Source organism: Pleurodeles waltl, chromosome 12 (assembly GCF_031143425.1).
Source record: "Pleurodeles waltl isolate 20211129_DDA chromosome 12, aPleWal1.hap1.20221129, whole genome shotgun sequence".
NCBI classification, from domain to species: Eukaryota; Metazoa; Chordata; class Amphibia; order Caudata; family Salamandridae; genus Pleurodeles; species Pleurodeles waltl.
Genome location: NC_090451.1, coordinates 272,356,030 through 272,368,483, shown reverse-complemented (window position 1 = coordinate 272,368,483; position 12,454 = coordinate 272,356,030). Strand labels below are relative to the sequence as shown.

The 12,454-nt window shown below is 47.0% G+C and overlaps 1 protein-coding gene across 1 annotated transcript in view; it reads left to right on the top strand.

Annotated features, from left to right (window-relative positions):
* The window catches only part of SLC12A3 (solute carrier family 12 member 3), a 251,049-nt gene extending 239,873 nt beyond the window's left edge, over positions 1–11,176 (top strand). Inside the window, exon 26 of the mRNA XM_069215813.1 lies at positions 7,522–11,176. Within this exon, the coding sequence (XP_069071914.1) occupies positions 7,522–7,663 (142 nt within the window). The 3' untranslated portion in view covers positions 7,664–11,176. The remainder of the gene's footprint in view (positions 1–7,521) is intronic.
* Positions 11,177–12,454: the final 1,278 nt, after the last annotated feature.

The window sequence follows — 12,454 nt, the reverse complement described above, 5'->3', positions numbered from 1 at the left end:
CAGTTGCAGGATGAGTCTTTTTGTGCAGAGTCCAGTGAGGTCAGCAGACAGGCCGGAAGGGTTGATACCGGGTCCACTGCTTCTTCTTCCTCTTCTTCTGTGGGGGTGACTCTTGCTTGTCCTTCTTGTTCGTAGGTAGTCAGGATCTGAGGTCTAGGGTTCAGGGGTGCCACCTAAGTACTCAATTTAGGGGCATTACAGGGAGCTCAAGGTGGTAACCACTAGGCTGACCACCTTTAGGGTGATTACACCCTTCCTATGACCACTTCCGCTGGGAAGTGGGCATAGCCCTAACCCTAGTGGGCTAATTACTTCCAAACAACAGGGAAGAGTTTATAAAGTAGTGTCTACTTCAGCTCGTCCACCTTAGAGGTGGGACTGGCATGAAGTGGGCACTTCTCCTAATTCAGCAAATTTTCCCACCAGTACTACTGCCAAAAGTGGGGTCAAACAAGGGAGTTGGTCATCTCCACCATTTGGAGCGACCTGGGTTGCATTTCACTGATGGCAAGGCCTTTGGAGCTTCCCGTTCTGAAATGGCCAGCCTGCTCTGGATGAGGTGTTATCACCTCCGCCCAGAGCAGGCCTTTGGTCTTGGCCTCCAAGAGCGCTGGCTCTCACCTTAGGGGGCCAGAATTTGAGGTAGGGTGGCTGCACTGGTTTGGACCAGTAAATGAACACACCAGTAGGTGGGTAATTATTCAGAGGGCAGTAAGGGTTTATTATTCTGAGATGTTTGACACCAAACATCCCAGGATTCAGAGAAGCCACCATGTTGCTTAGGAACTCACAATGACCAGTGTCCATCCCTGTGCACTTGCTATGTCTCAGAATCGACAGAGACATAGTAGGGGCATAGCTGCTCATACATACATGCACTCACATTTGCCTGGATGCACCCTGCCTTAGGTGTGACTTACACCTGTAAAACGCAGTGTTAGGAGACCTGGCACAAAGAGGTGTGTGACAGGTCATATTTCCAAATTTAGCCTGCACCAACACACGCAGTCTGTGATGGCAGCATTGTGTGGGTGTGGTGAGGGGTCCCTGAGGGTGGCACAATTGGTTCTGCAGCCAATCCCCCGACTTGTCCTCTTGGTAGGCGAAGCCATCTGATAAGTCCACGGAGGAGTGGAAAGAAAAGAAGGCGCAGTGGGACTAGACCCCATCCCATCACTCTATCTAAAGAGAAGTCGCAAGGGAATCAAGGTGCCACTCAGTCTAGTTTCTGATCCCCGATTGAAGAGCTCTTCCCCCAGTTGATCTCAATGTGCCCCAAATTTCCACAGTCATCACTGATTCTGCATCAGGTCAGTGCCTTTAGGGAAGTGATGCTGTATATTTTTGGCCCTCGTCTGGTACCCTCTGGTGAAGCTTTGGGTCCCAATGATTTGCAGGGTCCTCCAGTTGGGTTACTGCTGGTAGGTCAGTTCTCAGTGCCAGCTGAGCCCCTGGAGCCCATGTTGATGATGACACTTTGTATATAAATTCACAGGAGGCCAATGGGCTTGATACTTCCCCTGATACAGTCTTGATTCCCCCCTTGGGCTGCCAACGCAAGAGAGTGTTCCCTTTGCCATAAACATCAGGTGTACTGCTGAGGTTCTGGATTTACAATTTCCTTTCTCTGGGGATAAAACAAATGTGCTTACTGAAGTTTTTATGCCTGGCCCATCTCCATCCGAGCCAGCCCTTAATACCCCTCAATAAAGTCCTACCCGACATCCTTTTGAGTACTTAGGGGGTCATTATGACCCTGGCGGAAGGCGGAAAGCGGCGGTAAGACCGCCAACAGGCTGGCGGTCTTTTTTTTTGTATTATGACCATGGCGGTTACCGCCATGGTCATCCGCCGGTTCTCTGTTCCGCCCGCCATGGCGGAGACGACCGCCGGGCTGGAGACCTGGGTCTCCAGCCCGGCGGCCGTCACTATACCACCAGCGGTATTTTGACCCGGCTTACCGCCGTGGATTTCCTGCGGTTTGAACCGCCAAGAAATCCATGGCGGTAAGCACTATCAGTGCCAGGGAATTCCTTCCCTGGCACTGATAGGGGTCTCCCCCACCCCGACTCCCTCCCCTACACCCCCACCACCCCTGCCACACCCCAAAGGTGGCAGCGCCCCCCTCCCCACCCCGACCCTCAACATCACATCACCCATACCCACACGACACGCATGCAGGCACCACCTACACACTTACACGCACACACGCCGACATACATGCCTACATCCACACACACAGTCAGACACACACACCCACATACAAACATACAAGCACACATCCATAAAGACATACCCACAGACATACCCGCACTCATTCCCAAAACACGCAACACCCCGCAAGCATACACGCACTCACACTCCCCCTCTACATACAGATGCACACCCACATGCACCCACACAACACCCCCGACCACCCTCCCCTAACGGGCAATCGATTTACCTGTTCCGTCGATCCTCCGGGAGGGGACGGGAGCCATGGGGGCAGCTCCGCCGACACTGCACCCCCAACAGAACACCGCCACGGCGAATCACAGGACGTGATTCGCTGGGCGGTGTTCTGTTGGCGTGGCGGTGGAGGTGGAGCAACCTCCACTTCCCCGCCTCCCGCCAGTATGGCTGTTGGCGGCTCTCTGTCTGTAAAAGGACGGAGAGCTGCCAACGGTCATAATAGGCCGAGCGGCAAACCGCCACCACTGGCGGTCTTCCGCACGGCGGTCCCTCGGCGGTCTTGGAAAAAGACTGCTGATGTTGTAATGACCACCTTAGTCTAAACCTTGCTCATGCTCCCCAATGAACAGAGGCTTGGCTAGAGGCCATAGACTGGCACCTGGCAACCCCGATTTTCTTACGCAGCATCCTATGCCTGAGAGTTTGCTCAGTGAGTCCTAATTATTCCCCATAATCAACCCTCCCTCAAACCCCACTGAGAGGGAGTCGGAAAGGATTGATGTGTTTGGGAAATGGATGTTCTCTTCAACTAGTCTAGCCTTCAGGTCGACCAATGTCAGTTATCTACTTGCCCATTATATGCATGCCATCTGGGATATGGACAACAAAATCTTGCCTGCAATGCTGGAAAAGTCCATAGCCTCTTTGGCTCAAACCATTCAGGATGGTCAGGATGCAGCCAATTTTATAATTCATGGTGCCCTGATACCATCGACTACTTGGGGTTGATCATGGATCTCGTATTTTTGGTGAAAGAGCTGATTCCACCCTTGAGAGCTTCAAGGGAAGTCTAGCCACAGCACACTCTTTAGGCCTTACAACCCCTCATCAGTTCTGGTCATTCAGGGGCTACACAAGAGATTTGGCATACAACCAGCACCAGCTCCCCTGCATCCTCGCTGCAGTCACCTCAGCTCTTTCATTGCCAATGATGGGAATTTGGTAGACAACATGCAGGTCATAGGCAATGATCTTCCCAGTCCGCCTTCCTGTGGCATCAGCCTCCAGTTCACTTTAGTTTGCGCTTAGTAGCCCACAAGCACCCTCCAAGGGTGGCAGTCCATCACATCAGACAGATGGGACCTCCATTTCGTCCAGCACGCCTATGCCCTCCTGTTTCTTTAAGACCCACAACAGCTTTCACCCAAATCAGAATGACTCTCAGAGGAGCACCTATGGATTTTTCTGGAAGAGGTGCGTGCCCTACTGTCCAAAGAGGCCATCAAGAGGGTGTCTGCCTTGTAGAGGGGGACAGGTTTTAACTCTTGCTATTCCCTCATGACAAAAAAGGATGATGGCCTTCATGCAATTTTAGATATTCACCCTCTGCATGCCTCCCTCCAGAAGGACAAATTTAAAATGTTCACACTTGCCCAGATTCTGTCTGGCCTAGACTGTGTGACTGAATGTTAGCATTAGCCTTGGACCTGCAGGATGCATTCTTTCATGTGCCCGTCCTGCAGTCCCACAGATGTTACCTGTAGATCAAGGTCAACCAGGAGAACTTTCAATTTGTCATGCTCCGCTTAAGTCTTACCTGCGTCCCTTGTGTCTTTGCAAAAGTAATGGCTGTAGTTGTCTCCCAACTGGGGATAGCAGTTTTCCCCTACCTCAACAACTGGTTGTTGAACCCGGGCTCGCCATAGTCAGCCATAGACCACCTCCAGATGACAGCTAACCTTGTGATATCACTGAGGTTCTTGGTTAATGAGTGGAAGTCACACCTGACTTTCGCAGAAACTTCCTTGTGTAGGAACTGTTCTTGATACAGCACAGTTCAGATCCTTTATTCCATTGCAATGAGTCCAGGAAATTCCGGCTATGATCTTAATATTTTTGTCTTAGACCTGGATCCCAATGAGAGCAGCCCTGAGACTTCTTGGTCTGTTGATCTCATGCATCCTGCTTGTCCACTTCACAGGTGCACTGCACTACACTGGTTAGCAGTGGTAAAGTGCGCAGAGTCCTAAAACCAGCAAAAACAGTGCCAAAAAGTGTACAGAGGCAGTCAAAAAGTTGGGGGTGACCACCCTAATGCTGCATTGCTGAACCGGAACGATGCAGCCCAGATCGCAGAGTGGAGATTGACGCAGTGCCAGCGTTGCGACCTGAACTTTGACGCACAGCCCACTGGCTTGACAAATCGCGAGCTGGAACGACACAGCCCAACTTCCTGCGTGAAGAATCGATGCAGCGCCTGCCGTGCGACAGAAACTCCAACGCTTCGCCCACTGGATCGACGGAGCACCTGTGACTTCATCCAGCACGCCCAGGATTTCCACACATCGTCCCTGGGTGTCAAAAGACCCTGCATTGCAAAGAGGATTCAAGCCTGGGTGCCGGAATTCGACGCAAGCCCTTGCCACATGGAATAGAATCGACACACCGTCTGTGTGCGCCTGGAAATCTGACGCATACCTACCTTTTTCCACAAATCTCCTCCTCTGCGGTCTTTGTGCGTGTAATTTTGATGGACACCAGGTACTTTGTGCTTGCAAGAGACAATTGTTGCTTTTAAAAACTTTAGACTCTTTATCATTACAAAAGTGATATTTCAACTTGTGATTATCAAATCTTGATTGTTTTGACCTTAATTTACTAAGATAAACATCTTATATTTTTCCAAACCAGTGTGGTGTCTTTTTGTGGTGTTCTCACTGTGTTTTTGCATGATTTATTGCACAAATACTGTACACATTCCCTTCTAAGTTAAGCCTGACTGCTCAGTGCCAAGCTACCAGAGGGTGGGCACAGGATAATTTGGATTGTGTGTGACTTACCCTGACTAGGATTGTGATCCCTATTTAGTCTGCTAACTAGAGTCCCCAATTTCTAAAAACAGGTTTGTGTATGCAGGCTCTGCAGTGGGATATTAAGTCTCAGTGGACTCAGCACCAAGGGATCCTAGTATATATGATCCATGCATTGTACTGCAAAAGATCTTCAGTGATGGCTGCTGGATTGCAACCTGACCAGATGCAGACCCCTCTGCCATTCCCATCCAGAGTTTACGGTTTTTCACTGCTGGGGTGGGGAGGCAAGCTGGGAGAGGTAGAGGCCAGAGGGCTCTAGCCTCTGGCAGAAGCGTTGCTTCACATACATTTGTTGGAGCTGTGGGTCACACCCCTGGAATTAAAGACCTTCTGCTGTCCATCAGCAAAAGGCTGGTGCAGGTTCTCATGGACAACACCACTGCACTGTGCTACTTCAAAATGCATAGCAGAATGGTGCCCTGGGTCTTGTTGCAACAGGCACTGTGCCTCTGGAGTTGGCTGGAGCATTAGGGCATTTCCCTGATTGTGATCCACCTGGTAGGATCGTTAAACTCCAGGCTGAACAAGCTCAGCTGGCAACACCTGGTGGATCATTAATGGCGGTTGCACCCTTAGCTAGCACAGGGCATCTTCCAACAGAGGGTAGATCCCTAGCTGGATCTTTTTGCCACGTCTAAGAATGTTCAGTGTCAAAACTTCTGCATATTGGAGTTCTTTGCCATCATTGTTGGAGCTGCAGAATTTCTGAAGTGTGCCGACCAGTCTCCTCATTTTATCCTCATTGTCATCACCAAGGCACTTGTGAAAAGTATGCCCGATTGGCCAGCCTGACCGAAGCCAGGATAGACACCTGCTTCTTGGCACCTGCTGTGTGCCAGTGACCCAAGACAGCATGACCAGAGGAAAAATAATATTTTCTGGTGTAGTGATCCACCAAACGTTTCCTCTTCAGAAACGTGAGCCCTGTGGCAATGGGCCTGTAGCAAGACACTCTAGAAATTGAGAATGCTTAAACTGGTGATCTTGAATCTGACAGCCTGTCACAAATGAAACACAAAAATAGTGTTGTCTTTACTGGCATATGACCAAACAGTTGCACAGCTCGGCAGAGGCATCTAGAAGTTAAAGGCAGATTTGTCTAAGAACATATAACCGAAAATGCAAGTATTAAAGACTAGCTCGTAATTTATCTAATCATGATTTGATTTGATGATTCATTTAGCTTACCTGTGAATACCCATCAACAAGTTGAATGTTTTTTAATGTTATTTATTTTTTATTTGCGTTTAAAACCTTTACATATAATTGATTAGATTATATCAGTGGTAACAAAAATCTGTGATTGCGATGAAGGTTGACAGTCCCAGGCAATACATCCATTGCAGAGTATCCAAGTCCTTGATTTGGAGAACACGGTTTTGGAGGGCTCATTGATCGTTTTATTTCAATCAGATCTAAAGATGGAAAGGTCATTGCATTTGGAAGAGGTAGGACATGATTTGGAATGGGCATGGGGTTGTGCCAGTGGAGTTTTGGGGCTAGTAAGACAGTGCTGGGCTAGTGAGTGGGAAGAATGAGTCAGTGTCTAAAGACAGATGGCCAGTGTTCATACTAAAGCTACAGGGGGTGGTTTGGCTAGTGGGCAGATTTGAGTATTAGCACAAGCATTGGCAAAGGGATCTGAAGGTGAGGTACAGGCAGACATAGGATGCATGAAAAAGTTGCTCTTTCTTTAAAAGGGACCTGCGTTGACCACTGAGGACCTGTAGCATTATTTTAGAGAGTTAACAACTGTAAGAGCAGGGATATAATCGGTGCCCGTGTAAAACATAACACATTCAGCTGTAGTTTGCTCATAATTTCAACAGTGATGAAACCAGTTTATCACTATGCTCCGTATGATGTTACATAGCTAAAAGGGCTTCAAGTGATAAAGGGAGTTTTGCATGTGGATTGCATGTCACTGGCAAGGAAGGTGGTAACCCAATCAATAACAACTTGTGGGAGATGATAATTGGTATATTTAAAAAATCAGATAAACCAAAGTAATAATGCTTGAGCAAAACAAAGAAACTGTAATGTGACAAAGGACATGTGGTTGTACAGATTATTAAGAAGATTAATTAAAGACAGGATGTACATTGCACGTACAATACATATTTCTTAGACTTAGATGTGCAGCTACGTTGTTTAATTTTTGTGATATTAGGAAGAGCAAGAATAAACTGGTTAACATACACTGAGTTCAGTATAGCATGTTTGTCTTAGTTATAACCAGTCTGTTTCCTTATTTTAGAACCATGCCAGTTGGGAGAAAGGATAAATGCCCAAGTTCGTTGTATATGGCTTGGCTTGAAACGCTGTCACAAGACCTGCGAGCTCCAGTTCTTTTAACCAGAGGAAATCAAGATAATGTTCTCACATTTTACTGTCAGTAGTGTGTGATTCTTCTTTACAGTATAGTCCACTGCAATGTAAATTATGAAGGATTTGAAAATCACAAAGCTCTTTCATCAGATACGTGTGATGTATACATTTGCTAATGTTGCGTTTTTACCTGCTATATGTCGTCCGTTTTGGCTACAAAGCTTTTGGGCTAAAGCTAGTTTTGTCAAGGCAAATATTTTTAAGCACTACATTTAAACTGTATGTAACAAGCACTTTGTGGTCTATGTTATGATGATGCCAACAAAAAAATGTCAGGCTGCTAGCCGTAGAAGATTTTGCATTTCTTGTTATATATACATGGTCAGTTGAACCAATAATCCAATCTACCCCTGCAGCAATCAGAGGTTCTAGGGCGCGGAGTAGCAAGGATGGTACTACTCAGGTAGGTGAGCCTGGCAGGATGGATACAAAGACTTTACAGACGTTCAAAGGCAGTGTGGGCCCAAAGTGCAATAGAAATCATCTAGGCCCGTCCAGAAGTGGAAGTGAAGGGGCTGCCTGCTGCAATACCACACAGATTATCACTAAGGCGTGGTGTTGCACAAGTCATTCCCTTCAGCTAAACAACTCGTCAAGGCAAAAGGGCTTCCAGAATCCCATCGTCCAGCATCCCTGCTGTGTCCAGTGCTTTAAATGGAAATATAGAAGTGCAGGTACTCCCTCCTTGAATTCCTCTTTGCTCCTGAGAAGGGCCGATACTCTTCCATTACCTGTATTGCAGGAGTGCTGAGAAGTGCAGGTACTCTCCCTTTCATATTAAAAAAAAATGCAGGTACACAGTACTGGACAGTACCTGCCCATTTAAAGCACTGCCTGTATCATTGTAAAGTTTTTATGTTTAGACACCTGTGTGCTTTATTCAAAAGCCATGCCCCTACCAAGAAAGTGGCCATCTGTAGGGAATCCATAATGCCACCTTGTGACTTCTATTCGGTTGTGGGAATGGGACACCTAGAGGAAGCCAGTCAACCATATCAAGCCAGCTGTATGTTGGGGCATGATGAGTTCAATATTCCTAAAGTTGGGTTGCAAACAAATTGGTGTTTTTACCCAGAGAAGGGCCTGATTCACAACGGTAAACTTACACGCTGGTGTAAGCTTACGTTTTATCAGTATTGACAAAAATGTGTTACAAAACGTCAGGGGGGGGCTTCTGCAAAGTACATGGAGGGGCCCCCCTCCAGACCTATTTAGAAGCTCTCAGGCCCTGGTACTGTGCTGAGGGGGTCCCCTGGAGCTCACTCCCCCCACCGTTCCCCAGCACTGCGAGGGCTGCGGGCCTTCGTTATGCCATTGGTTCACAAAACTGCATTCGAAAAGTAAGTTTACTCGGGACATAGACTCCGACACCCTTATTTAGTGTAAAGGCCATTTATCAGGACAGGCTTGCTAAATAACATAACACATCAATGTAACCAGAACTTAAATAACAACATTTATTTTTAACCTTGTAACTCCCTTTCTTCCATTCTCATTTCAGTCCTCCACTTATCCTTCCCTCACCCAAATTCCACTTCCATTCCCGCACATCCCCCTTTTTCCTTTTATCCCTTGCCTGACTCAGACTGCCCCCAGTCTGTTATCCTTCACCTGCTTCTTTTTCCCCCCTGGAAGGCTGGACAAGCCTGCATCTGACTCTCCACCCTCCCCCATCTGCAGCCCACACCGAGCAACCTGCCCTAAAACTGGCAATGGAGCCCCCCCATCCTTTGTCGTCTGCTCTCACACCAGACCCATCCATCTCTCCTTCTTACATGTAGGGGGGCTGGTGGCCAACCTCTGTGCAGCGTGACTTGCTGGTGTCGAAGAGGCCGATCCTCCCGACCCCACCCCCCTTTGTACCCTCCCAAGCACCCTCCCCTGCCTAACTCGACAGCCTATCCTGCCTAAGGCTGTCAACTTCTGGCCCGAGAGCTCATGTGAAAAGACTGGACTGCGTCTAGCTCTTCACGGGGCCCTAAGTGCAGAAACTGCAGTCAGGACAAAGGACTCCGCACAAAAAAAGATAGAGGCCAGTCCTTTATTTTGACGTGTGTAGTCCTTTTCCCCGACTGCGGAGCCTCCGCACTTGTAAACTTACTTCTAAAATTCAGTTTTGTGGATAATGAAAAAACGTAAACTTACACAAACCTGTACATTTTCTTTTGTGAATCAGGCCCTGACTGCTTTGAGACCCGACCTTCATTTTCTCCTGCAATGAATGCACTAACTACTTCATCGCAGCGCAAATTAGATGTGACATCAGAGGGAGCTGCAGACTCTTCGTCCATTAATATTAATGAGGCTGGACTTTTTTTTTAGGCTAAGAGTGCAGGGATCAAGGGCAATAGAGGAGAGCAGACCTCCAACTTACCATCTGCAGAATGCTTACTTTTTTATTTCAGCTTCTATCCCTAGAAGGGACCGAGGCTGCAATGAAAAACACAACATGTGTATTCTTTGAAAGACATTGATTAAGAGCTTGCAGGGACTCTTGGACCACAGTGTGGTTGACACCCCCCACTCCCCAAAGTTCCTGCAGCTTACATTGACAACCTGGAAACTCTCCCCCACAGAGAGCTTCCATTTTGCGAAAGAATGCCATCCCGTTTTGGAGTCAGTATACAATCAGTGATTTGCAATTGTAACTGTGTTTGCAAACCATAGTGTCATTGCAGTGCAGAAGGAGGAGGTGACTGTCAGGCCTCATTCTATGTTTTGATGAGTTGCAAAGTGCACACCGTTTGTTGAAAAAATATTTTCCACTGGCAGCGTACCTTTAGCACACTGGGGCTTGCCTTTTTGGACCGCACAGTCTGTGATTTTGATAATCACAGGATTTGCTAGTGCACATTGGGACCTCCGGGCCCCAAGGGGCCGATTCACAAAAGGCCACCACACCCGTGGTGGTAGGGGGGCTGCAATATTTGTGAGGCCTCAGCAATAAGTAACTGCAGTATGGAGGTCTCACCACGAGTGTGGGACCCCTGCCACGACTGTAGGGCCTCGTCACAAGTGCGGAGTGCCTTTGTGAATCGGGCTCCCAAGTGTTTTGTAATAGCGTCTTATAACTACCAAGGTTATTAGTGTTGTTTTTTCATTCAAGTGCCTCAACAAAAATTTTACTGATTTATGTGAAGTTAATTCTGAGTGGCTAAATTTAGTCTTGGTGAAAGGTCCTCTACGACCTGTGGTTCGCACCCACAAAAAAGTCAAGGGAACAGAGCCAGACCTTTTGCGCAAATACATCTGGAAACATTTTAGCAGAATTCCATTTGTCTTCTTTGCAACGTCTCTATGTGTAACCTTCAGGAAATCCGTACTAAGGAGGTAGAACATTCTTTATCCTGTAAAACTGCAACTCTGATTCATGTTGCTTAAAGTTAATTGCTTCGGGGCAGAATTCTGGAACTGGAGGTGTTGTTCTTTTTAGAATCTATTGTAATAGATTTGTACAGTATACTTAACGTGTAAATGAGTTGCTAATTATAATATAAAATGAAAAATGGAAGGAAGAGATATTAAAATTGTCATTTTTTGAAACAATTGTGTCTAGCGTTTCTATAAATATGTAAAAACACATTAATTTGTTATACATCAGTGCACAAATGTTTTCGGTTTCCAGCTGGGATATTGCAGTTTAGAGCGTTCAGAGACATCAAACCTATTGAAGTTAAAGGAAATGATGTCACCATAGACCTCAAAACCCAAGGAGACGTCATTAAACAAAGCAAAATTCTAGAAGGCCTATTGTTAATGATAGTTAGAAATGTAGGACTGGGTAATTATATCTGCCCCCTGTAATGTATACGCTCCACCTGCGTCTGGTCATTTTTCCATGGCACTGGAGGCTTATTGTTACTTGGCAATGCTTGCGTTGTCTGTTACATTGAGACCTCAGGCGCGGGGTACCACCGTGCAGCTACTTGAAATGCCAAGATGATCTCAGTTGGGCTTGAACTTTCAGGGATGAACAGGTCGAGCGGTTAAGACTTGCTATTGGAGGATGATGAAGATATAGGAACATAGATACATTCATCGCTTGAATAACGCACAACAAATGTCTTGTCTCAGCGGAGTTTCAACAGGAGGACCTCAGTGCACACACAGTAGAGGGTCTAAATGCAACAGGGATTGGGCAAACCATGGTAAAGTTAGATGTTCATTCAGATGCTTTTTGAGCTCTTCTCAGTCGGAGTGAAGGGGCGGCGAGAGGGTTAGAGGTACAATCTCGGCAGTAATGCAGTTGCCCTTGGTTAGAACTGTACAGCAGCAGTGACACCCAATTCTTGTCTTGGTAGTGTGTTCTGGTAGTTCGCCACCCTTGTGGTAGTTTACCTCCTTAATCTAGCCTCTGAAGATTCTATTTCCATCCTAGGGCTTGTTCCAAGCTCTCAAGGAGGGCAGACATATTTTGTCCTTCTAATGGTCGAGTCTTCCTCTGTGGGTGCACTGAGCTTGCAAGAAGACCAGAGTGCACCTATATACACCAACCTACATGCTAATGTGGCAGCTCGTAGAAGGCCAACCAGCCACCCTGGTTTTGTGCTACACTAGAACACTTAGAGGGAAGTAACTAAATGCAAGTGCATCTTTCTTTCGGAGTTGTCAGTCCGTGGATGATAAAGAATCCCATAACCTTCTTGGTATCAGAGAATCCATGCCAATAGGAGCAATCAGACAACACTCTGTGCTTGTGATGTCTTACCATACAAACATACTGGTTCCAGCCAATGAGCTGATGTTTCTAGGGCTGTTACTCCTCCACCTGCAATGAAGATGGACCAGCAGCATCTTTGTTT